This window comes from Chenopodium quinoa, unplaced genomic scaffold (genome assembly GCF_001683475.1).
Source record: "Chenopodium quinoa cultivar QQ74 unplaced genomic scaffold, ASM168347v1, whole genome shotgun sequence".
NCBI classification, from domain to species: Eukaryota; Viridiplantae; Streptophyta; class Magnoliopsida; order Caryophyllales; family Amaranthaceae; genus Chenopodium; species Chenopodium quinoa.
This window is the reverse complement of record NW_018743850.1, coordinates 349,837-376,160: the sequence shown is the minus strand read 5'-3', so window position 1 is coordinate 376,160 and position 26,324 is coordinate 349,837. Positions and strand designations below refer to the sequence as shown.

Here is a 26,324-nt window from a genome sequence, read left to right as displayed (position 1 = left end):
TTATACAATGTATATATAGAAATTCTTCTATTCAAGTTGTTTAGATGTATGATTGTCATATACAAAAAAGTATTGTATCTGAATTTTATTTCATATACTTATATGTAATTAACATTATATACTTCTTGTTGACTTGTTGCATTATGATTTTATAGCCTCTGCCATTAGAAGTTGCTTTTAATCATTTCATTATCATTGCCACTTGCTCCACCAAATCCTGCATTTTCTCTTTTAAAGAAATTTTACTAAAGTTTTCAACTTTAAAAATGTCTTCTCAAAGGTTTCGTTGTTACTTTTGTGAAGATTTTTGAAAGATGATTAGTAGAAGCAAATAGCAACTCGACTAATTTGGGAAAATTTTATGCGTTTTACTTGACAAGATTGTGTATTTACCTGGTTTATTGAGTTAAAGTGAACTTTTAAGTTTGAAGCCTGAGCTTGATTGCAAGCCAAGCAACCACTAGCGTATATGTTCAACTCGACTTATGCAAATGAACTTTAAATTTGAGCTCGATAACAAGTGTTGCAAGCCGAAAAAATAACCATTAGCCTGTGTTGAACTCATCAATTAATTAACATCCTTAATTGTGATCTCCATGAAGCTGATATCTTACCTAGATTTTTTGAGTTTTTTTCATAAAAAACTTTTGAAATTAAGGTTGCATTATAAATCAAAGTGTCTTATGTTAAAGAACAAAATGTCTAATGTAAATTCTTCACACTAGTATGAGATGTTAGATTTTAATTGAAACAAATTAGGTAAGATGAATGAACCTTCTAAACCCGACTCCTAACTAGACTATCTATACGACTATAATGATTGTGTTACTATAAGCAAAGAGATTTAGGTCGCATATCTCCTCACCCCTTAGATCCCTATGGTCTACATATCAAATCTTATGAGAATCGTTTGATAGATTTCTCTTATCCCCTCAATTGGGTCCCCATATAAAAAAAAATACATAAATAACACCGCTTTTGAAATTCTTATTAACATGAAGTAAGCTTATGTGGCACTCCTAATTAAAAGAAGATTACACAACAATTTCTCTTTATGCCAAGAATTAAATCATCCTTGATGAACTAAAACATAGTATATTATATTAGTAGACTTGTGCACCCAAGTTTAGAAACTACTAGATAATTTAATGTTGCTTTGCTAGGATATTACGTGAATAAGACTTTACATTATCTCCTGTAAAATGTTAATTTAGAGATTCTAATTATGCTAATTAAGGTTTAATTTGTTGTTACATCCTAGTAGTGATAATGGTCGCATATAGAGGAATTAGTTTGCTAAGTCGAAGGCAAAGACTGAAATTTTAGTGGTTTTTAATTGAGATCTAAGATGGACAACCGTATTATAGATGAACACGTTAAGCTACAATTAATGTTCATGACTCTTTTACGTCCCTCTTTTTATCTTTATTTTATATATCTTTCTTTTGGAAGATCTATAATTTAATATATAGTACTAGTATATGTATGGCTAGCTTTGTTTCTTCATCATCTTTGTTTGGGAAATCTACTCCGAGGTCGAATAACGTAGTTGATAAATTCTTTAATTCAACTTTTAAGCGAAATAAATATAATATTTTAAAATACGACCATATATAATAATAGCAGAAAATACAAGTTTAATTCTGAGATAAACATTTTTGTTTATTATATAATATTTTTGTAAATAATTAACTTTTTCATTAAATATGGTCTCATATTTATTGATTACTTGATAAAGTAGTTAATTTATTTAAATAAACTTGGGCTTCCTCCATATATATTATTGTTAGATTATTTGCGTGTAATAAATTTTTTTTGGTTATGATCTCAGTCTCTGTTCTTTTTTCCAAGAAAAAAGATATAAAAAGAGAGAATTTGTAGAGAATAGGTTTATTTTAATAAAAAGAGAAAATTTGTTGAGAATAGGTTTATTTTTTGACTTTTTTTGATAGAAAAGAAAATTTTATTTTGACAAGCGAATATTATTCCATATATAGTTTACTCATATGATAAGGTTATGGAAGTTAAAAGAAAAAAATTTCAATTTATTTCAATAAAGAGAAGTAAAAATAGACAATCAACAGATATTATATATTGATTTTTACCAAGTCAATTTTTTGTATATAGAGTAAATTTATATATGTACTAGTTTGGTGCCTCATGCGATGCCTAGGTTGTTTATTGAATTCTAAGATAAACTTTTTATTTATGTACCAAGTTTTAAAATATACCATTGATATAATACAAAGACAAACATTTAAAAAAAAAATTGGATGTACAATAAATATTGTAAATCTACTATAAAGTTACCTTAAATGATCAAAAATTACCCTATAATTAATGAAAGTTACTTAGTATATATAAGATACCCTGATATAAATAAAAGTTAATGCTTTAATGATAAATGTTATCCAAAAAAGTCTAAAAGTTACCCTAAATTAATAAAAGTTACCTCGATGTACAGTAATTCAATAAAATTACTGTGCATCAGATGCATCAAAAAAATTTGTGATACTAATGTAATACTCCCTCCGTTTTTTAAATACTTGCTCCACTTTTCATTTCCGACCATTTTTAAATACTTGCTCCATTTCCTCACTCCCTCCATTTGTAAATACTTGATCCATTTCTCCATGCGTGGAGTTTCAGGAGAAATAGGAGAAAGTAATAAAATATAGAGGTAGTGGGGTAGGGGGAAGAATAAAAAATTGTAAAAAGCAAAAATAGTTGAGAGAATCGGAGGAGGGAGAATAAAAAATTAATAAAATATGATTTATTTTGGGTCCACTAGGTAAGAGAAATGAATTAAATATTGTGAAAGATTTCCAAATTAGGAATGAAAATTGTATAATACGCCAGGGTGCACCATGCTCATGGTGCACCTGGTGATGTGGCATAACTAATTAACATTAATTTAGTGGAAAATAAAAAAAATTAATGGAAAATAATAAAAAAAAAATCTGGGCGAAATTATAGGGAATTATACCCTTTAATCTGCTTTCAGTTTTAAATTATTATCCTTAATGGACATTTTTCATTTTAAAAACATTTTTAAAACATTTTTGAGTTTCAATAATACAAAGTATGTTCTTTGAATTTGACTCGTATTTAATTTGAGGTAATGAGTGACACACAAATTCTTTTTTGAGTTATCATATATCATTATTTTTTATTATCGTATGTTCTTTGAGTTTGATCAGTGTGTTCTTCGGGTATGAATTATATGTTCTTTACATTATATTTTATGCTCTTTTAATATATGGTATTTTGAATTTTGAAATTTAATTTGAAAATGAAATCTTGGTTTTTTCTTAGTTGAAAATATTTTAGAGAGAAAAAACTAAAATTATTATGGAAAGTTAAATTTTGGAGAGTGAAAAAACAATTTTTGGGGAAATGATATCTTTGGTAAAGTTTTTTTCCGTTAATGTGTAATTTTTCATAAAATTTTAATAAAGTTTTTATCATGTTCTTTTTGTAATGTCTTTATGTTCTTTAATAATGCATGTTCTTTGTTAAACACAAACATGTTCCTTTTCAAACAGCTAAATATTATTTCCGCCCTTTTTCTTTATTTAACCAGGTGCACCATCTGCATGGTGCACCCGAGTGCACAGATCATGCATTGAATTAGGAAATGGAGCAAGTATTTAAAAACGGTCAAAAAAGGAAAGTGGAGCAAGTATTTAAAAACGGAGGGAGTATTTGGAAAGCTTTTACAATATTTAATTCATTTCTCTCAACTAGCAGATCCAACATAAATCATATTTTATTGATTTCATATTCTCTCTTCTCCAATTCTTTCAGCTATTGTTTTTATACAATTTTTTATTCTTTAACCTACTCCACTACCTCCATATTTTATTACTTTCTCCAATTTTTTCTAAAACTCGGTGCATGGAAAAAGGGAGCAAGTATTTAAAAATGGAGGGAGTATTGTTGTACATCGAATGTATACAAAAAATTTTATGATACAAATTATTTAGGAATTAAAGGTTGTTACTCAAAAAAATATGTATTTACATAGTATACTCCATAAAATGTACTTCCCCCCCATAACCTTTATAGGTAAAACCAGTATAGATATTTTTTTCAACAATATCTATACTTTTGGTCTTAGACATGCCAAATTTAACATCTTATGTAAATCAATACAATAGCTACAATAGTTCAGTTGGAAAATCTATATTCATATAATTTTTTCTAGGATATCCATAAAATACTTGTTAGTACTTGAAATTTCATGCACTTAACATGTGTGATGGAAATTTCTCTATTAATCTCTTTCTCTCTCACTCGTGATCTCTTCGAAATTTATGTTATGTAATTCGTCTTACTAAATACTAACTACAATTAATTCATTCGTTATTCTTATTATTCACTCTCTACTATAAAATCTACGTCAACTAATTATATCCCTTAATATACGTGTTCAAACATAATTAAAAGAGAACAGAAGACAATTATGTCACAAAGTTAAAAAAAAAAAAAAAAAATCCTAGCCTCCTCTCTCTCTTCTCTCTCCTAAACTCTAGCCTCCATTGTCAATTTTAAAGGGGCTTCCATCGGATTTCACCGGTGGAAAGCCCCAATCTTTATTTTCTTTTAAGCCTTTTGTTTCTTAGGTTACAAAAATGTCTCCCTTGAAAGAAAGGGTTTATCTCTTTTGAAAACAAGGTTTTTTCGATCACCTTCGAAAGACAAGGGTTTTTTTGACTCCTTTGAAAGACAAGGTTTTATTTGTGTTTAACTTGATCTCCGGTTGTGCGAGGCTACGATTGATTATGGCTTCGATTCGGGTTACGGAATCAGCACAAGAATTTAATTTCTCACAAATTTGCGAAGCGACGACGGATCCACTCAAAAAGTTGTATGAGACAATGAATCGAGAATGTGCCGAATTGTTATATTTATGTATTTGGATTCTTAGCCCTTCCCCGATTAATTCTTGTTTGATTTTGTTAAATTCGTTTTCATTATCGTTAATTGTCAATTGTACATGTCGTATAGCTTTAATTAATGAAATTTAGTGTCCTTTAGGACTCCTATAAAAGAAGAAGAAGAAGAAGAAGGAAAGAAAAAAAGAGAGAGAGAGAGAACAAAAGATGTATATATAATGACTTAACGAGCTGAGAGCAAGACTAGTGTTAAATTGTTGCTAATCAAGCGGAGTAACTCCGTAGAAATTACTTAAACTATAAGAAAAGTAAAAAAGCTAAAGGGAATATTACTAATATATGCTTATTACCGATGAATGCATGGTTTTTGTGCTAATAACAAATCATTTTGGTTTCGTTCCATGCTAGGCGGCTGCTCATCCCAATGGTTGCAAATTTTCATATAGCCGTTAATTTATTGATCGAGTTCTCACCTTCCCACTACAAGGTAGAGTAGATAGTATTTATTCATCAAGAGAAGAGGAGGATGGTAAGACAGTTTTTTCAGTTTATTTAGAAAAATTACTTCTGAATTGCTAATCAGTACATAGACCATTAAATAAATAATTTCCGTATTTTGATTAATAAATATTGAATGTATGGATTTGTAAAACAGTTGATAACACAACAAAAAGTGATTTTGAATCAACGTATCCTACACCAAACTAGCACTACACAACATAAGGTGTATACTCTGTTGAAGCACCCTTTCTATTAATATGCATCAAGCACCTAAAAAGGCTGAAGCCCTTGCAATGTTAATGAAACGATTTCAGGTGGAAAACTTGGCAGCTTGGCTTGTATGACTCTTTGATGCTAGCTTGATCAAACTTTTTGGCAGCAGCTTCGTTTACCTCCAAACCAATCTGAACAAAAAACCTCACCCACCAGGACTGACTGCGCATTTTAGCCTACAGGAAGAATCATCAGAAACAAAGTGTCATTTACACTTAAGGCTTCCCAGATATTAAGCAGCTTGAAAGTTTGCATTTCACTTCGTATATGCCAGTCAACATTATTAGCATATTAGACCAAACACCTGAGTCAGGATGATCTTATCACATAAATAGACGAATTCACCCAACATCAAAGGATTTTCTTTATAAAAAAAAAAAAAACCCATTAGTCAGGAAAACCTCAAAATGCCACTATCGGCCCTATATTTGTCAAGGATATATTTTACGCTGAGATGGATCTACCATCTCTATCTTTTATCCACCTTTCATTTCAGTCCAAGCTTTGTAATCTCTTTTGTTTCCCTCCTTTTTTCGTTTGGGATCCAATGATGAGAAATAGCCAATTCAAGGGATGGAAACATTTGAAATTATATTTACTAAGCCAAACTTTCAGAAGAGGGTAACAAGTAATGAGATCCATTTCAAATTATATTGTATCTTAAAAATTAACCATAGAGCGAATGAAGGAGAGTCTTTGTGGATGACTACATAAGATAGACTACCGGTTCATGTAGCTAACCCAATCTCTCTTTAGGGATAAGGCTATGGCTTTGTTGTTGCTAAAAATTATAACTAGTCAGATCAAATTCTGAAATAAAACATGATTGGGCATTGGATAAAAGTCACTGAGAACTCACCGGGCGTCCGAATTTGGACAGCTCAGTAACTCTGGCTCTCTGCTGACCAGGAAAACCTACAAATAAATGTATGTAACCGATTAGATAGGTAACTAAACAAAAGTTTGATAGCTAAGCAAAGTGGCCTTTCAAGCAGCAGCATCAAGGGATCTACAGAAGTTTATTAGAATTCATCTCAAAGCTTGCATTAAAGGCCCACATGTATGAAATCATGAAAATATTTAAAGAAGGCACAACCTTTCCAATGAGTTGCTGCAATGGTTTTAGAAATAATGTTGAACAAGGAGGAAAAAGAAAGATATTGACATACCAGTGAATATCACTATGCTATCAGAAGCCACTCTTGCTAATTCTGGAAGAGTTTTGTTCAAATATTTTGGTGAGAGGTAATCTAATGCATCTGAGACGATAACCAATGAAAATGATTGTGATCTGTATGGCAATGGGAATTTGATATCAGCCACACGTACAATGCCCTTTCGCACTAGACTTTTGCAGTTTGAATCAGCATCCTCTAGGTCATATGGTTCCACGCCCCATGCCTCAGTATCCTCTTCTTTCAATAACTTAGAGACCACGGAACAGGTATCAGGCCCAACATGCAAAACCTTGTGCATGCCATCACTGTAAGCTTTCTTCAGAAGAGGTATTGCCTTCTGAAGTTCTAGTGTTCCAGAAAACTCGCCTGCATAAGAGGTGAACAATAAAGTTACATCTCAGATCAGTTACATCATTTAGAACAAAGGCTAAAATTGGAGAGTAGGAAGAGTAACCAGACTACTAGAGGTGGATAATTATGCAAAAACAAACAGAAAAATGTCTAGTTGCCAACTACTGGGCTTGCAGTGCAGACTAAGTGTTACTGAACCATGCTTTTCCAAGCAAAACCTCTAGAAAGGTATATTTGAACCACTGATCAGAAGCTTCCATACAAAGAGGCTAAGTTTTCTGCTATACAGTAAGTAGATTTTGATTTAAAAGAGCTACAAAACCTAGAAATTCAATTTGCTTGCTATCCAAAAGAAAAAAAGAAGCGGAAACCTATTTGCATCAAAGAACTTAGCATAATTTGGTTCTGACAGACAACTGATAACTGCTGATACAATTTATGTCAATCAAGAGAAAGATTACATCGTTTCTTTTCCTTTATATACACAGAAGAAAAGCAAACAAAGCACACAGAATATTAAACTGAATGAGACATGAAACAAAGAAACCGATAGAAGATATGTGCTAGGAAATCAATCATAAATTTGAAATGAGCAAGTGTATCTACCTTCAATTCTGCTAACAATGTCTTTTTTACCTGCAAGATACAAACAACCAATTCAATACGTGATCACAAAATAATCCTTAGGGGGAGGGGGGAGGGGGGGGAACCAGGGAAGGGTTGAAGATTGACAACAAATGCTTAAGGAGCCACTGTATAAGCAAGTAGAATAAGGAGGAAAGGAGACATGAAATTTTCATAATAACAAGCAAAAACGTAATTTGTTTAAGAAATCAGCTAGGCAATTGCATGTCCTTGTTCAATTAGTCTAGCAGAGTTTCAATATTCAATCTACAGCTCAAGGATTAGTAAACATGTTTATGGAACATATCTACTAAACCAAAATACTAAAAATTAGGAAGAATTGCAGCTTTTCTGCAAACAGATATGGAATCTAGAAAGGATTGATGTCAATCGGATACAGTTCAATATGATCATATTATAGGCATATAAGGTAACTGTTACGAAAAAAATAGAGAAGAATGCAAGATGCACCTGAGCCACTGTATAGATACCCAACAATAAGAAATACACCCTGCAAACAAAAAGAAAATGATAGGGTTAGAAGCAAAATCTTTAAGTACACATATCATGTATCAATATACCTAGACAAATGGACAAGATACATGGTATCAGATGATTACGATACAATTATAAACGACGTAAAAACATTGATCTGGTGAAGATACAGTCATTTAATGAAGTAACTGCTAGAATGCCAAAGACGTACCAGTGCCACAAGGGTAACCGAAACCAAGGGAGACGAGCGTGTCTTTGATGGGAACGCTCCTGCTAGCGGAAACCCTCCATTGCCCACCAAACGGCGAGTAGGATTTACAGGTCTCCTTGACATGACTTCTTCCCCTTTACAGTAAATTTATACTCCAATGTATATAGACGATACAAGTTTACCTGAGATTAAAAATAATGAAAAACACAACATGAGTTGAGCTACATATCAAGTTAACCACATCTAGGAGTGAACCATCTCAAGAAGAATCCACATTTTCTAAATACATTCATAACAAAAACGAGATCTTTGATTAGAAGGCGGCGTATTGTATATAACTCAAACTATTATAAAATCAGAAATAAACACATCAATACATAGATGAATCAAGATATTATTCTACCAAGCACAAAAATTTAATCTAACATTATCAATACTAATCATCATATAAACGTGCTTAACATTTCTCAGTATAATATATGCAATTCCAGAGCAATCATCAATCAAGCATAGCCCCATCACAGATCTTACCAACTAAGAAAATCATAGAATCAAATTATTATCCATATAGATTCGCCCTTGACTAAAAACCATATAAAAATGTAACAATAGATAAATAAATGAACATATGTTGAAGCAAATAAAGCAATACAGATCCAATAAAAAAAAAATCAAAAAATCAATTCCGCAAGTAATGAAGAACCCAGCTTCCCAAATTACTAATCACAACTAAAAGATACAGAAATTACAAGAAATGGGGTTTGAGATTACCACATTAACCAATTGAACAATTGAATAATTTGATGCACTTATGAATCCAGATCCACTTAAAAATTTCCTATCTTGCAAGTATAAATTTTGTGGGTATTTGATATAGAATCTAGAATATGAGTTGGGTATTTCAGAAACTGCGAAAAAAGTATGAGAGAGTGAAGATAGTGTTGTTTAAAGAGGAGAGAGAAAGAGAGGAAAAGAGGGAAAAACAGAGTGATAGAGCGCGTTTATTGTATGAAAGGTGGAAAGAGAAGAGAAGAGTAGAAGAGAGTGAAGATCTTATAATACGCGGTGGGGCGCAGAATAAGCCATTGTTAAAGGGTTGTCATTTTATTTAATTTTTAAAGATTGCAACTTTATTTCTCACTCCTCACACTCACTGCTGCCCACTTGCTGCTTTCAAGTGCTGTGTGTTAAGAAGTGTCGGCGTTGGTGCAATTACTTGTATTTTAAGGGGTACTTTTGTCCTTGTCTCTTCGATCTTATTCAGACATTTTACATTTGTTAAAGCAATGTACAAGGTGTCCTAGGAGGTTTAATACTTTAGTACTTTTACATACAGTTTTTCACTTTTTTGTGTAGATCTTGAAAGGGATTAAACTATGTCACAGCCAAACAGCCCATATGTGCGTAATAACTGCCTATTATGGATGCTTGCAGCTTTTAACTACTATAACAAATTTTCAAATTAGATGCATTACTAAATCAAAGTCATTATCAAGACTTTATAAACATATTGGTAGGCTTATAATGGTTTCAAACCAACTTATAATCTTATATGACCTCGTAAAAACCCCTTACACCCATTTTAAATTTGGAATAAAAATTCCGAAATTAGTTTGAAAGCATGGATTATAGCATCCACGCCTAAAACGTATTTTAATGCCCGAAATTTGGATAGGATAGCCTTACGTAAGGATTATATTGTCCCAATTTTTTATGAAATACAAGATGCCGGAATTTTGAATGAAGGGCGTAAAGACGAGTTCCAAGAGTCATCGGAACTCATTGGATTACAAACCCTGGTCAGGCATCCTCGCCGGTCTAATGAGAAAGATTCCGTCTTTAATCCCGGGGAAAACATTTCTATTGAGGCAACTGCACTTGGTCAATAGAACATAGTCTCGGCTGGACCTACATACCCAATGTTATGATTGAGCAAGTCTCGCTTACATTGCGGTCCGTCCATTAGTTCGATGATTCTTATCAAAGCTGTCGGGAGGTTCATAAACATATATAGGATTAAGAACTGAAAGACTTCGTCTTCTGAAAGAGCACTTTAACCTTTTTTTTTTGTACTGTAGAACAACCTTAACCGCACAAGCCTGGGCTGGGCCTACTTCCATCCCTAGAGGAGCCGTCCCCTCTATGTTGTAGTGTAAACAATGCCAACGGGATCTTTTGCCTTCATTCCGTTGAAACAAGAAAAGACCGTCTTTGTTGGTACCGTACTTTAAATTTACCTTGAAGATACTCTTAGCACTAGGTAATTCGCTAACTTCGCCCAGGTTCTTCCAGAAATATCTTGGCCCTTGCTTAACTCCTTCTTTTTGTAAACCGGTCGCTAGTTGATCTGATCAAACTCCGGGCACACGAGAGCCCAACCCGGGAGAAATGCATGGTTCCTTGGCGACCCTTTACTTTCTTTCTCAAATAGCGGGGTGTTTACTGGCTAGGTTATCTTTTTCGTTCCTGCCCTACATGCGCGTGCAGCATGATTGTCGAGGAGAAAGAAGGAAAAAAAAAAAAAAAAGGCAGCCAGGCTATTCGATTTCATTTCCTCCTTCGGAAGTACTTGTTCCCTTCACCAACGAAGCTTTGGATTTGAAAATCGGGCTCGAACTACAGTGATCTGAGACCTTCTTCCCTTAGTCTGGGAGGGACGCAGAGATCGATTGATCAATATGAATCTCGAGAGTGGACGGTTGACTGTCGCCCAGCGAGCCCTTATTGCAGCCCGTGCTATGCTTTCTTTTTTGTCTCGACAATGAGAAGTGAAGAAGGAGAACCTAAGGGAGGTCTCTCTCTACCTCACAAGCTCAAAAGGAGACCTAAGGAAGGTAATATCCATAACTCTTTTTGCTTTCGAGCAAATAGGGAATTCGAACCCATGATACAATCTTCTTGTATGTCGATTTAGCAAACCAATGCCTTAAGCCACTCAGCCATACCTCCAAGTTGTTGATCGGAATTTTATGTGCGGGAGATTGACCAGCGCAAAAGCCATTTCTATCAATCTACGCTCATTAATGAGACATCTATATAGAAAAGAAAGTAAACTTACTGATGTTCTTTCAAGGGGGGGTGGGGAAGAAGAATATGGATTACTTGAACCTTTTGATGCATAAGATGGAGAGCTGTGAGTAGGGCCTAAAATGAAGAACATTTCCCACCAAAATATCAGAGAGTTTCACTTCGGTTGGGTTTGTGTTCAGCCGACTGCTACGCTTTGCTTGCGCCTATCGGCGGACTCTATTGCCTGCCGGTTAGCTAAACTTTTCCAGTAGTACGAATCGCTACGCTTTACTTGTTTCTATATGATAATATGCACCTTGGTTGCTGCGCTCCCGCGGGTAAAAAAAAGTCGATAACGGCGCTGAAGTAGTTAATTTAGCGGCACCATAGCAATGAGTCTCTTTGTTTGTGGCTAGTGGGAGTTATGTTCTAATCGAGACAGCGGGTGCATCTTGAGGAAGTATGGGTCTCGACCTCGCTCGGTGGTGCCCTTCTCGATGATTGTTGAGTCATCGTCGAGGGTATGACCAATGAACTACTACTGAGAGAGATAGATTGTCTAACTGAGAGAACAAAATCGCATTGGATAAGTTTGCGTCCATAGGGCTGCTCCTGATGAAAAGAATTATATTCTGGAGATAGACCTTACTTCTTAGTCTAGGTCTTAGAAGCACAAGCGGGAGCCCGCGCAGGTGTGTCCGCGGGATACCTTGCAAAAGGCTAGGAAGAAGGCTCCCAATGGAGATAGAATTGCTATCCCTCCATAACGAGCGAAGACAGGAGACCAGTGTGGTCTATTAATCTTCTTGACTAGACCACTGCGGTCTATGGATAGAGTAAGTCAGTAAAAGATCATCCGGGATAAAGGGCAGCCCCTTGGTAGTTTAGGGCTAAATTTTTTGTTTTGCCTCAAAAAAGATATTACCTCAAAAGGCCTTCCCATTAGGTTAGGAATCATCGGATAGCTCGTGCCCGCCCATTCTGTCTCGTCCTAAATGGGTGTTAAGCCACTCATTCTCTTAAGTCGTCTCAAAGCGCTTAGTCGAAAGACTTTGGGTCTCCGAGCTTAGCCGCCAGGCGAAGGGTAGACGGAAGAAGGTCTCCGAAAGCCCTATTTCCGGCTTCGAGAAGAACGAGCACTCAAACCAATCTTTCAAACTAAGGCATGGGACTCACCCTTTACTTGGGAATGAAAAAGGGAAACATAACATGTCACAAGAGCGAGGCGAGCAAGAAGCACCTACTGTAATACCCCGTATTTTTATACGTATTTTAATTTAAATCATTATTTTATGAAGTATTTAAATAATTTGAAATGAATTATTTATGACATTTTATTAATTTAAAAAGAATTATTTTAATTAAAGGTCTATTTTTATTTATTTAATTATTTTGGAAATATTATATTTAATTATTTAGAAACTTTGGGGCATGTTATTTTATAAAAGGAAATTTAAAGTCAATGGTATTTAAGGAAAGTCAAAAGAATAGTTTGAATAGGAGACGGGATCTTTAAGGGTAGAAAAGGAATTTAAGCTTAGGATGGTTTTAGAGAGAGGGCATAAATACCCATCTTATGAGCAAGTTAGATCTTGCCCAAGGTGGTGAATACCCAAAGGTAAATTCTCTCTCTCCTTTAATTTTCCCCCTCCCCTTTTTAATTTTTCACCACCACACACACCACGGTGGCTGGCTGCCACCACCACCACAGCCGGCCGTCGCCGCAAGCATAGGGCCGGCATCAGCAGCAGTCGTGGGAGGTGGCGCCAGCCACCTTCCCTTCTCCCCTTGTGTGCGTGTGTTTTGTATTTAAAAAAAAAAAAAAAAAAAAAAAACCTTCTCTTTCTTGTTTTAAACTAATCTAGCCTTGATTGAATTATTATTTTTGGGTTGTGTGATGATTTTTATGATGATAGATTATAATTATTATGTATATAATTTTCAGATTTGGTTTTTGAATTAAAAAGCCCCAAATTGAAAACCCTAGGTTTCTAAATTAATGTATATTGATGGGAATTGATTGTGGGTGATTGAAACTAATAAATTAGATGTTTTAAACATAATTACAGCAATTTTACATGTTTTTATAAATCTGGGATTTTTATATAAAGGCTATAATTATGTTTCTTGAAGGATTTTAATTACCCACTATTTGGGAATAAAAGTAAGGGTTTTAAGTTAATTTTCAGCTTGTTTTAGAGGCTTTATGGATGATTTAAAGAGTGTATATATTGCTAGAAATTTATATTGAATAGGTATTAATGTCTCTTTGTAATTTTGGGTTGTAGGAGATTTACAAGTGAGTGATTTTGTGTAGTTGTGGCGATTTTGAGATCTTATTCAAGGTACGTTCGCATACTCGGTAATTATTTAAGTGTATAGAAGCATGCTAGACTTTGTTTAATTAATTCCAAGGTAGTATCATGATAGTTGTTGGTTGAAATTGTTGATTGGATTGATGTTGGTGATTTAATTGTGAAATATGAATTATTTGTGGTGAATTGATGATTGGAATTATGTTGGCATGTTGAGTATGAACTAAAATTTTATTATTGGCATGATTGAGAGCTTATTTAATTAAACTAAATCTTTAATTTGGTTTGGAATGTTAAAAGAGAATTTTATTGTAGTTCATATAATTTTTATAGATGCTTTAAGCATGGGAATTGAGCTAATAAGTGTCTTAGTACACAGGGATAAATTACATTGCGGTGCCTATGTGCACTTAAGGTGTTCTAAATACCGAGGGATAGGATTTGCGGTGCCTTATGCACTTAAGGTGTTATTTAACACCGAGGTAGTTAAAAAAGGATTCAACATTAAATTATGTGGTCATTAATTATTCAAGAATTAAATTGGTATGTTTGATTGCTTGAATGATTTATTATGATTGATTGTGTTATGGTTTAAGAGTCTTCACCAAGTCTAAAATATGTAAACAACATAAAGTGAAAGAGATTACGCACCAAAACTCTTGGAACGTATATATCTTGAGTGTGAACATATGGGGGGAGTTATGGGGTTTTATATTTAACCATGACTTCTACTGATAGTACAGGACGCTGTATTTTCCTTTTTATTTATTTTATTCGCAGGACGTCCAGTCACTTCATGTGGCATTTGCCTACCCGGTTAGCTCTCGGCGTAGTTTACCTCAATTTATTTGGGGCAGGGATTTGGTGGAAAACACGTTCGATGCGTAATCAAATTAAATAAGCAATTTAGTGGTATATGTACTTGTTGGTTGTGTTGTATGCTTGAAAACAGGTGCAACAAGGTAAGTTGTGTGTTGATAGTATTGAAGCATGTTAGTGTGTACTGTTTACGCTTATGTACTTAGCATTGTCGATTGTGTGTTGTATGCTTGTTTGGCCTTGTCTTTATCTTGGCCCTACGACGATCCATTTTTAATGGCGAGTAGTGGGGACAAAGTAAAGAGGAGCTTTTTAGGTGATGAAGCATGTTCATGATGGACATAAGTGAAAAACGAATCATATTTAGTTTTCATAAAAATATGATGTGGTTTGTTACTTTTATTATTATATATTTTGCTTGTGAGACTAACACAATGGTTTTTAAATATTTATTTTGGTTTGATAAGGGCCTACGATGGTTCCAAGTTGTAGGTTGATTTCGTTTGACTTTGATTTGACTTTACTTTCATTTGATTTGACTTTTTAAGGTGACTTGTTTGAATGGTTTTTAAAGAGAGTCTTCTGCTGTGTGTCTTTGATAATTACCTTAGCCGTTTTCACGGTGGTGGTAATGTCTTAGAATTTCCTATTTCGTATTTAAAAAGGGCAAAACAGGTATTTTAGAGAAAATAAATTTCTAGGGTGTTACACCTATTGCAAGAGGGGCGCCTTGCGAGCCAAGCTTATAAAGATGAGGCCTTTGGCGAAGCCAAGTCAATTTCAGGCCACCAAACCCATACAATAAGATAAAATTTGTTTGGACTCGTTAGGATTGGCCCATTATTTTGATTCCACTCCTAATATACCTTTGATAGAATAGGCTGCTGAGAATCAATAGCTGGTGGAAGGTTTGATGAAAAGAAGACGATTTGGCATGTAGAATAGGTATAGCATGACTTCTTTCAACTATTAGTCTTAATCAGAGTTGGGAATGTACCATCTATCTGGCTATGAAAGCATTTACTCATCGACGGTGGTATCAACTCCCCATCGCCCCATATAAATAAATAACTAATACAAGAAAAACGTTTGGGTGGAAGCCGAACTCCTCTTGAAGGCTCACTCTAACTGTTCCTTCAGTCTGCCACTCTCTTTTTCTTATATATGCTATTTATTGCGGAAGGGCCCCAAGCGGACCGTACCGGTCCTCTCGAATGAACCTTCCGGTAGGGTCTTAAAGAGAGCAATCATAGACCAGGGGAGAAACCAGTTACAGGATCAGGAAGGTCAGAGCTGCAAAAAATGGAACCCCGTCGGGGTGGTTTGGCGATTGAGCAATTGCATGTACTGCTCCAAGCGCTGCCTCACACGTAAAATGTCTTCACAAGAAGCTTGCGGCGGGAAGAATCGAGACAACGTTAGTTGTTCATTAACCCTCATCCTCGTTACGAACAAAAAAGTAGAGTTCTTCACGAACCCCAGTTGTACACTCTCTTCGTTCTACGAACTCTTGCGGGATGTAATGAATCCACTGTATAATATAGTATGCATGGATTCTGTTTTTCAGTGAAAGATTTGAATATAAAAATCTCATCGATCGAATCACTTTTTAGAGAAAGACGAGATAGACGTGGCCTTCTATTTTAAATAATTTTCAACTTTTCAACATCTAAAAAGGAAAAAGGATGAGAGGATTTTCATGGACCCCACAAGACCTAAAGAGGTCATTTGGGATTTAGGGTGGCTTTAGGGGAGAGAAGGTTGGGCAACTCTCCTCTAAGATTGAAATAGCCTCATAATGGAGCCAAACTTATTTTTAGGACTTTATAGATCTATTGGCATTTTTATTTTGGTCTAAAGCCAACTTTTGTGACCCACGGGATACCTCCCACATCCATTTATTAACTTTGCAAAAATTTTCCGAAATTTGTTCGAAAGTGTAGATTATAGCCTTTGGCTTTAGATAATCTTTTACTTTTTCAAATTTGAAAAGGAAAAGCGACGAGGTGCTTCCTATGAGACCTAGGGGGAGAGTAATGGTTGAGTAGCTCACCTTCGAGATTTTCACAATGATCTTGTAATAGAACCAAACTCTATTTTAGGACTTTATAAAATATTGGTATGCTTAAACCAACTTTTGTGACCCCATGGGTCATCCCTTACATTAACTTCAGTCTTCTAATATTTTTCAAAATTGGCTTAAAAGCGTGAATTGAAGCCTTCAATTTTAAAAATATTTAACTTAGTATAATATTGAAAATCAACATTATAATGAATTTGAGAATAACCAACAATACAAAAGAAGATGAATGAGTCCATATTGGTTATTATTGGAACCATCTCTTTTACTACCAATAATAATGTAACATAATTTAAAATAGCAACATAATTGAATAAAACAAAACTCATATTTGGAACTTTATAGACATCTTTATAGGTGTCTTATGATTTCAAACCAACTTATATGACCCCAGGGATCACCCCGCGCATTTAGTTAATTTTTGGAAAAAAATTCCAAAATTGACCAGAAATCGTGTATTATATAACCTTCAATTTTGGACAATTTCGGGCTTTTTTGGAGTTAGAAAAAAAATTTATCGAGATGATTCCCATGGACCCCAATACACTCCGGGAGTCCATTTGGGTGGGTGGAACCATCCAATTTTCCCTTAAACTATCAATTTAGTCGTTTACAACTTACGCCGATTTCATTAACTCAAGGCCACCATGGACATTTATCACAACATATAATGATCATATATGGTTCCAAACAACATTATATGACCCTGGGATGTATCCCCTATTATCTCGATAATTTACGACACTAGGCCTTGAAACATCTGAAATTGCTCCAAAAGCGTGAATTGTTGAGATGCTTCCCATAGACCCCAATACACTCCGAGAGTCCATTTGAGTGGGTGGAGCCATCCACTTTGCCTTTAAACTGTCAATTTAGCCGTTTTCGTATACGCCTTTTGTATTGGCTATAAGCTTTCACGGGGCCTTTATGCAGCTGACTAATGGTTGTATATGAGTCCAAACAACATTTTATGACCTCAGGATGCATCCCATATTATTTTGTGAATTTTTGACTCAGGTCCCTAAACCTCCTAAATTGCTCCGATTTCGTGTATTATAACCTTCAAATTTGGCTTCCGTAAATCATTTTTTCACCCAGCAAGATTATGTATCCAGGTACTTACAAGGGTTCCCAAAGGACCTTGAGAGCCATACTTAGTGCACGCAACCATTTCATTCATGCTTTTTCCATCCTTAATCATCATGTCTTAAGGCAAAGATGACATACCCTCAAATGCCAAAAATATCTATTTGTATGCCTTGTCCTTGGTGCACATGTCTTGTGCCCATGTCCACACGCCCCCTTGCACCATCCAACACCCCAACACTTAGGCGCCGTGCCTTGTCCCAATCCCATACTTGGCATTTTTTATCATATAAGGGTTTCCAAAGGAAAGCGAACAAGGTGCTCCTCATGGAGTCATGGACCCCATGAGACCCAAAAGGCCATTTGGGTTTAAAGACGGGCTCTAGGGGAGAAATGGTCAAAGCCGCTCGCCTACGAGATTGGAACGAACACAAATTGCGAAAAGGCTATGTTAGCTGATAGCGGTAGTTTGAGATGATATTATACTAGCCTAATGAAATAACCTCTTTTATTTTTTAATTTTATGGTTATTATAGTCTCCCAAATTATTAGACTTATAGCATGTTTGGTATAGTATTTTTGAATAATGGTATATTATTTAACATTGACATTAGCTATTTTCTGGAATGAGAGGTGGGTAACACACCTCATCTCTTTAGGTAACTATTGGCCCCCATTTGTTACCTCTCCCAACTCTATGGTAACAAAAAAATTTCCCTCCACAATTCCCAATTTAACACAAGGAGTTTCTTTTCCTTCAGCATACCAAACAAAAACTAATGGTAACCCTTTATGTTACCCTTTCTTCTTATTTATTTTCTTTCCAATATTTCATACCAATACCAAACATAAAATAAATTATTTCTTGTCAAAAAAAAAAATTATTGAACCATGGGTTTTTTTTTTCCTTTAGTCAGAATTTTTTAGGTGAAATGCCACCAATTCCATGCCCTAACTCTCCAGACAGTGCTCAAAGACCAACTCAATGATAGGAATTTATACTTTCTAATTATAAATACGTAGTATACTACACTGACTCTTCCTAATCAAGTATTCCAAATCAACAAAAGCAGTTCAAAATCCAACTATATTATTTATGTGATTGAAAATCTTAACAAGAACTAACAATAGTTGGGCTACTTTTAAGATACAAAATTCTACATGAAAATAAAAGACCGACATTTTTGGTAACCTCTTTGACAGTTAATTACTATTAACTAGGTATGGAGTATAACCAACTTGCACATTATTTTTATGGTTGTACGAGTTGTGCCTATTATGAAGGGAAAAAAAAAGCACGTAATTATTCCACGGCAATGCCCACCTTCTCAGCTTGAATAGGCCGCCACTTACGGTCAAATTCACTCTTCTCCAGTACTCTCTGTGATGAACGTTGCTCCTTGTCAATCTGCACCAGCTTATCATCAATGAGCTCAAGCAGCTCCTGCAATCCTACCCCTGTTACTGCTGAAGTTTTGACATGTGGAATGTGTTTACTTTCGGAATGAGTGTCTGGGCCATCTTCCTTTATGCTTGATTCATTTAAGGGTTCTGTTTTCTGATCAACTACTCCCGTCAAAATCTTAGAAGAGCAAAGTTGATCTTCCTCATCTTCATTGACATTCCTTGATCCAAGCCAGTCACTTGAGTCGTCATTTTGTTGGTTCTCCTTATCTTCCTGCAGTTGTTTATCAGCTATTTCATCTTCATCCTCTACGAACCTGTAGTCATTGTCATTGTTGAAATTTCCGATCCCAGTGTCTGTGTCTGTGTCTGTATCTCTTTCCAGATCAATCTGAGAATTAATTTTTAAAAATTTTATTCATCATAGTAATCTTAATTGTCCAGAATGACAAAAAAGGAAAAAGAAAGAATTGGAAAGATTAAAATATAGATATACCTTGTTCCAAACCTCAATCATGGATTCAATCTTTTTCCCTGAAACACCTATTTGTCTCAAGACATCTAATACAGCTTCTCGTTGCTCCTCAAGATTCAATGCACTGGAATCCAGAACATGCTGTACATCATGTGCATAATCAATCACCAACCAGTTTCATGATCATTGAGAGAAGCACATTCAATTCTAAATCATTTTTGCAATTTTGGGTAAGATGTAGAAAATCCTACTACGCCATATCCCTCATGGAACTCAGCCCAGATTTGCCGGCCATGCTGAAGGGAGGGGAGGGAAAAGGTGGGGGGGGGGGTAAGGGAAAACCCCATCCCCAAACACCGTAACTAGTAGGATTTCTAGTTTACTACCTCGTTGTCTAAAACTACAAGATAGAGCTACCTTCTTGGTTCCCAGATCAGTAATGAAGATAGCATTGACAATGCAAAATCTAGATATAAAAGATAATTACCACAAGTAGATCTGCTTCAGCAACTTCTTCCAAGGTAGCATGAAATGCTTCAATTAGCTGCAAATTATGCATATTAGAATTTTAATATACTACAAATTCTGAAAAAAAGACAAGTATAATTTACATCTCCTGTCAACTCACTTGAACAGGTAAATCTGATATAAATCCCACTGTATCACTAAGCAAGACCTTCCTCCTGAAAATAAATAACTCATAAGGTTAGGTCTAACTTGATGCCATATTACTTCACCATACTCCAAAACCAGCCAGAGGAATGAATGTTGGGGGCTCCCTATGCAGTTAATTACCCAGACGGAAGAGCAACACCTCTGACTCTTGGGTCAACTGTCGCAAATAATCTGCACACATTAAACCAACATGGTGATTTAATTTTACACCGTATATGGAAGGATCAATTTTGAATTATGATAATGCATTTACCTATCATCGCTATACAGATCACTATCTGAGAGCGCACTAACTAAAGTTGACTTCCCCTGTAGTTGAAGAATTATCCAGTCAAAAACATAAGATAAAAAATTCATCTCCGAGAAGTGAAGAAAGGCAAGGGAAAAATTTAGTGTTGGAGGCGTTGATCACTGACAGCATTAGTGTAACCAACTACAGCAACAGTGGCAAGCCCTGGAGCATCTAAAACACCTTGCTTTCTCCGACCAGCACGCTGCACAGCACGTGTTTTACGAACTTCTTCAATTTCAGCCAGCAGGCGCTTTCTTCTTTCTGAGATTCTGCCATTGTAAGTCCAAAATTAAGTTCACTGCAATTTCAGTAGAAGCATATCTGCGTATACTAAAATAAGCATGTCATCCAAGCATGAGCTAATGTAACAGAGTTTTGCTTATAGAGGAGCATATAGTATGCTGAGAAAGTCCAAGGTACACTTCCATGCAAAAAAGCTAGAGCTCCAAAGTGTGTGATTTCAGCTTGTACACTGCTTTCAGGACTAGCAATGATCACACAATTATAAGAGCCAGATTCAACCCTGATCCACACAAATCAGGGATTATATGTAGAAAGACTTAGAAACAACTGGACAAGTATGATGCTCTGCATGATTTATTATTATTAAGCACAGCAATATGCACTGCATCCTTCATTGACATATACAACTCTTCAAAAGACAAGAAAAGTATTTACCAAGTTTATAAAGGTTTAGTAAAATCAGGTTTAAGAAGTAAACCTTCGACGTTGAAGCTCAAGCTCGGTTTCTCCAGCACCACTTATAAAACCACGACCACCACTTCCTCTCCTGTAGTGTGCAATAGTGCAAATTAGAAATGCTTTCAATTACAGACCAACGATTTAAGCTAAGATGAGAAACAGCCGAGACATAGACCTCAATAACATATGAAGGGTAAGCACAAGCAGAACAGTTTTCATGTTTTAATCAGATTGCCAGGTAATATCGGTTACTGGTTCATGTCAGAAGATAACAAGGACACAATGAACAGCCAAATGAAACAACAGTGTTTAGAAGAGTCCAAAATCACCATGTACTACTCCATGATCATTTTTAATCTCATTTTTCAAGGATCCCAACCCTATAGGCCCATAGAGACTAGAAATCAGAAATCCATATGCAGCTCACTCGACTTTGGGAATTAGGATGCAATAATCAAGAACAGCCTAAATCCCAATCAAGTAAACAACTAAGTAACTTAATAAAACAGATCAAAATTGTCATTGTGTCCTTCACAAGTTCGTCATTCTCCTGCTGTCTAGTATTAATATCTGGCATTAGACATCAAATTATGAGAAAACTAGAAAGCAACTTAGCTTAATTTTAACAATGGCAGAATTGCAGAAATCAACTTTCTTAGCCACCAGCCCAACAAATTATAAGCTTCAATAAACCATCCAAATACACCAATACAATTCTGTAGAGTAGGGGACTAACCCTCGAGCACTCACAACTTCAGCTTCTCCTTTTGTTCCAAAAGTGTAACGTCCATCAGAAGCCCGTACACGAACAAGCCGACTCTTCTTATACATTATAGCTGCTAACTCAGCCTGAAAGTCTAAAAAGATCAGAAGAAAATTGGATAGTTCCAAAACAAAGCCATATCTTGATGAATGTAAGGTAATAACTTCTGATTTTATCAGGAACACAACAGAAAATGAATGAATGAAAACAATAACTGTACCTGAAGTTTTGCTTCCTTAGTGTATGCATGAGCATTAAAAATCTCTATGATAAGCCCCACACGATCTAAAACAGGTTTCTCCCAAGCCCTCTACAGCAGGATAAATGCTCACTCATAAGTACTCAATATACTACAACAATTAAGGTTTTCCCTTGCAATATTTTACTTGGTTCATTGAAAGAAAAATACAAAGTACAACTTAAGCAACTTACTTCCAGATTTCTCTGCTGTATTGCAGACAGAATTGCATTTACAAATACAGCATCCACTTCACCTTGCTACACAAACACAATGATAATGCATCAGAACACAGCCAAAGCATATAATGTAAACAATAAAGTATCACTTGTACAGGATATTATATAAAATTATAAGTTCCTTGCCTCTGATTCAATGGCATGTATATGGCACTTAACGTTTTCCACCGTCCCCGGTCCAAAGAACGTATCTGCACATGTATTAAATGAAGTGCATTCACAAAATGATCTAAACACTCTTATCTTCAGCACATAAACCAAATCAACACCATCACAATATTATTCACCCCAACCCTCAAGTCCTCAACTCACCAATTTATGTCAAACTCAAATATATCAGGCATTATTTCACAATCACTGTCTATGTTCATCTTCAAACTAAACCTTTCTCAAATCCATATTTCTCATACTATTCCAACAGCTTAAGAAAAACCACAAGCCATTACGATTTTAGTAAAGGTGACAACTTTTTTAGATTATCCCAAAACAGCATTGTGTGACTTTATTTCAGGATTAAGAGAGTACATCAAAAACACTTTTTAAAAAATGCCACAATTGTACATGAGAACATGCCATTCTTACAATTTACTACAATGTACATTGCATTACCCTACCCCCATTTAAAACCCAACTTCCTACACCAAAATGAAGAAATATGATACGACAGACACATGATTTTGTCATAAATTCCTTCGTAACCCCTTATGGTTACATATAACAAAACAGTAAAATAAATGGAAACTTTGCGAAATTAGATCAAAAGACTAAGAAGCAACCTGAGCGGCCCTTGCCGGAACTAGAAAGTGGGTTCTGAACAACAACATGCGGGGGCAATTGTTTCAGACTCAAATCAGTAGAAAAGTAACCATCCCTTTGTTCATCCAACGAATTAGCCAGGTTAAGAGCTTCGTTAAGCTTGGCCTGTAAATTGGCATTTGGTCGGACACGTGGCTGAACCACCACAAGCTTCGGCGTACCTTCAGAACTTCGATTTGGGTCTTCCTCATTTGAGTTTCTACACAAAGAGGGTGTATGAGAGAAGGGGCAAAATGGGGTTTTGAGTGATGGGTTTGAAGAAGGGATTGCAGGGGAAGAAGAAGCTGGTGAAGAGAGAGAAAATTGAGAGAAGAAATGGCGTGATTGAAGGTGAGAAAGCCGCCTGAGTTGAGATTGTAGAAGGGAAATACCTTTGATTGCTAATTGATTCTTGTTTATCATGCTTGTTTTCTTGATGAATATTGCTGTGAAAATTAGATCACTGAGGCTTGTAGTCGTAGATGTTGAGGTTTAACATTGGCGAATTTGGCACCAGATGGTTCCAGTGGGCTGTAATGCTGTATCACACTTGAGGCATGGTCCGACTAAAGCCCGCTGGTGGTTCAAGGCTCCTTGGTCATTGTTGGACCATGTTTGGTAATTGGTACAGATCAGAATGGCAAGACGGGCGAGTCATAACTCATAAGCTGACATGAACTAACTTCTTTGTATTACTCTACTGAGTCTACTCGTCATTAAGAATGGAGGTGACGTACTTTAGGCCATGCCACCCATTAGTGGCACGACCTAGTGCCATATCTATAGTGTAAAAATTGGGGCAAAATAAGTGAAGTTCGCAACTTTACCCTCAAATGATGTTTCGGGTTTTTATTTGTGTAGAGATAAGCAGATCAAGAATTCCTGAACACTTGGACAAAAATTGTTTAATAAAAACATGTCAAAATGATAAGGCTAAATTAGAAAATAACACCTGTTAAAAGACCTAATTTTGTTTTTAACACCTTAAGATTTCGAAGTTTAATTATAACACCTGTTAAAAATAAAAATTTTGCTTTCACCACCAGATAACAGAAACTGTGACGGAATTTTTTGGTGGGGCCCACATAGTCGTTTACCCTCCAAATTCCATCCCCTTCAATTCGAATTTATCTTCTCTGTCATTTATTACCACCCAACTAATTTTGCTTCATTGAATTTCGTCTGCAAATCTTGAACAACCAAAATTACTGCGAACATTCAAACCCTATACTGATTATTGTGATTGAGAAATTGAGTTGGAAGAGGAGGTGTCAATATTGGAGCGAAACAAGTCAGCGAGATTCCGTCAGCCATTTCCAACATCCAAAAAGCTTGGACTTTTTCGTGGATTCTGACAGCAACAGGAGTAAGATTCCAATACAGGTACCTTTCGAACCCTTTAAGGTAGTTTTCAACAAGTACTGTGTGCTGCATTATGCCATTTGTGTGGGTGTAGTAGGGTAATTTGGGAAAAAAAATTAGGAACCCTAAGAACAGTAAAATGGGTTAATTTGTAATTAAAGTTGAATTTGATTAAATTAAGTATGATTTAGTGTAATGTGTGAATTATTTAGTTTAAATCATTGATTTTATTGACTGTTGACTGGTTTGCCATTGTGTTGGTTTAAATATGTTTGATTTTGTTGATTAAAGTATTGCGGTTGACTGTGTAATGGGGTTAGCTATGTTGGGTTTTATTGATTTGCTTTGCATTTGTTTATTAGGTAGAAAAATGGCCGACAACGAAGATGGATTAATTGATATAGTATTTAGAGTAGGGGGTGCTTTTGTTACTAAACAAGTGTCAAAATCAAAGCATTTGCTTTGTTGGTGTGGTGGGTTATGTTATTGGAGGAGGGATGTGGTAGTGGATAAGATAGATTTGCATTATTTGAGGGTAGCTGATGTGCATGGGTTTGTGAACTTTAATGTCCATGTCCCACCTAACTACAGACTTTGGTATAAAGAAAGAGGTAGGACCTTTAACACAGGGAGAAGGGAGTTAGTAAATGAAGAGGAAGTGAAGGGGCTGCTGGAGACAGTGAATGGGGAAGGGTATGTTGAAGTATTTGTGACTGCTAATGAAACATTAAGGCCCATACATGAGATCCAGGCCCAGTCCACTCCAGTAAAGGCTGAGAGAAAGGGGAAGAAAAGTTCAGGTAAGCCTGCTGTAGTTAGGAAGAGCCCAAGAATTAACAAAAATGAGCCTAAGGTGAGGGAGGGTGAAGAATCTCCTAAACCTAGATCTAGACAGGGGATAGAAAGGGTTGAAGGGGTTTCTGTTGAGATTAAGGGGGTTCCTGGTAAAGGGAAGTTGTTGAGTAAGGGGAAACAAAAGGGTAAAGCTAAGCTTGAAAGGGGTTCTGGCAGTGTGAAGGTGTTGGATAAGGGAAAGGGAAAAAAAAATTTGTAGGCAAAGGATTGATTTTTGAGGATAGTAGTGAAGGCAGTGAGAGTGAGACTGGGAGGGAAGATGATTTTTCTTCAAGTGATGGGAGTGAGATTGACATAACTTGGGAGCCTGGAGAGGAGGAGTATGACAGTGGGGATGAGAGGTGGTTTGTGCAGAATTCTGAAGAAATTTTAGCTAAGGTAACAAGAAGTCTTGGGAAGCAGTTTGATGTACATGATGAGGGGGTTTCCAAGGATCCAAAGGCAAGGTTGACAGATAACTTGGATGTGAATGAGGTACAACTACAAGAAGAAATTGAGGGAGAATCAGATGACCTAAGGAGCTTGGATGGTTCATCTGATGAAGAGGACAAAAGTCCATGGTTTAATGACAAATCTGACTTCTCAAAGCCTGTTGTACTTGTTCATAGGCTTAGGTTTAGCAATGCTACAGTGTTGAGGAAAGCTTTAAGAGTGCATGCCATACAGAATAGGTATGAGTACTAT

General features: G+C 35.7%; 3 protein-coding genes across 3 annotated transcripts; 1 reads left to right on the top strand and 2 right to left on the bottom strand.

Moving 5' to 3' along the window:
• Positions 1-5,492: 5,492 nt before the first annotated feature.
• LOC110685780 (uncharacterized protein At3g49720-like) lies at positions 5,493-9,663 on the bottom strand. Its single transcript, XM_021862303.1, has 7 exons — positions 9,303-9,663; positions 8,532-8,713; positions 8,297-8,336; positions 7,808-7,837; positions 6,842-7,216; positions 6,532-6,587; positions 5,493-5,848 (listed from the first exon to the last, which is right to left on the bottom strand). The coding sequence occupies exons 2-7, from the start codon at positions 8,652-8,654 to the stop codon at positions 5,696-5,698; spliced, it is 777 nt and encodes a 258-aa protein (XP_021717995.1). The 5' UTR covers positions 8,655-8,713; positions 9,303-9,663; the 3' UTR covers positions 5,493-5,695.
• Positions 9,664-18,900: 9,237 nt separating this feature from the next.
• Positions 18,901-24,085, bottom strand: LOC110685779 (GTP-binding protein At3g49725, chloroplastic-like). Its single transcript, XM_021862302.1, has 13 exons — positions 23,405-24,085; positions 22,755-22,819; positions 22,584-22,649; positions 22,372-22,461; positions 22,125-22,237; positions 21,408-21,476; positions 20,811-20,955; positions 20,648-20,703; positions 20,515-20,565; positions 20,348-20,402; positions 20,207-20,263; positions 19,741-19,860; positions 18,901-19,635 (listed from the first exon to the last, which is right to left on the bottom strand). Exons 1-13 carry the CDS (start codon positions 23,844-23,846, stop codon positions 19,144-19,146), a joined length of 1,821 nt encoding a protein of 606 aa, XP_021717994.1. The 5' UTR covers positions 23,847-24,085; the 3' UTR covers positions 18,901-19,143.
• A 294-nt stretch (positions 24,086-24,379) lies between these two features.
• LOC110685776 lies at positions 24,380-26,320 on the top strand. The gene is made up of 2 exons (XM_021862297.1): positions 24,380-24,806; positions 25,148-26,320. Exon 2 carries the CDS (start codon positions 25,156-25,158, stop codon positions 25,837-25,839), a length of 684 nt encoding a protein of 227 aa, XP_021717989.1. The 5' UTR covers positions 24,380-24,806; positions 25,148-25,155; the 3' UTR covers positions 25,840-26,320.
• The last annotated feature ends 4 nt before the right edge of the window (positions 26,321-26,324 follow it).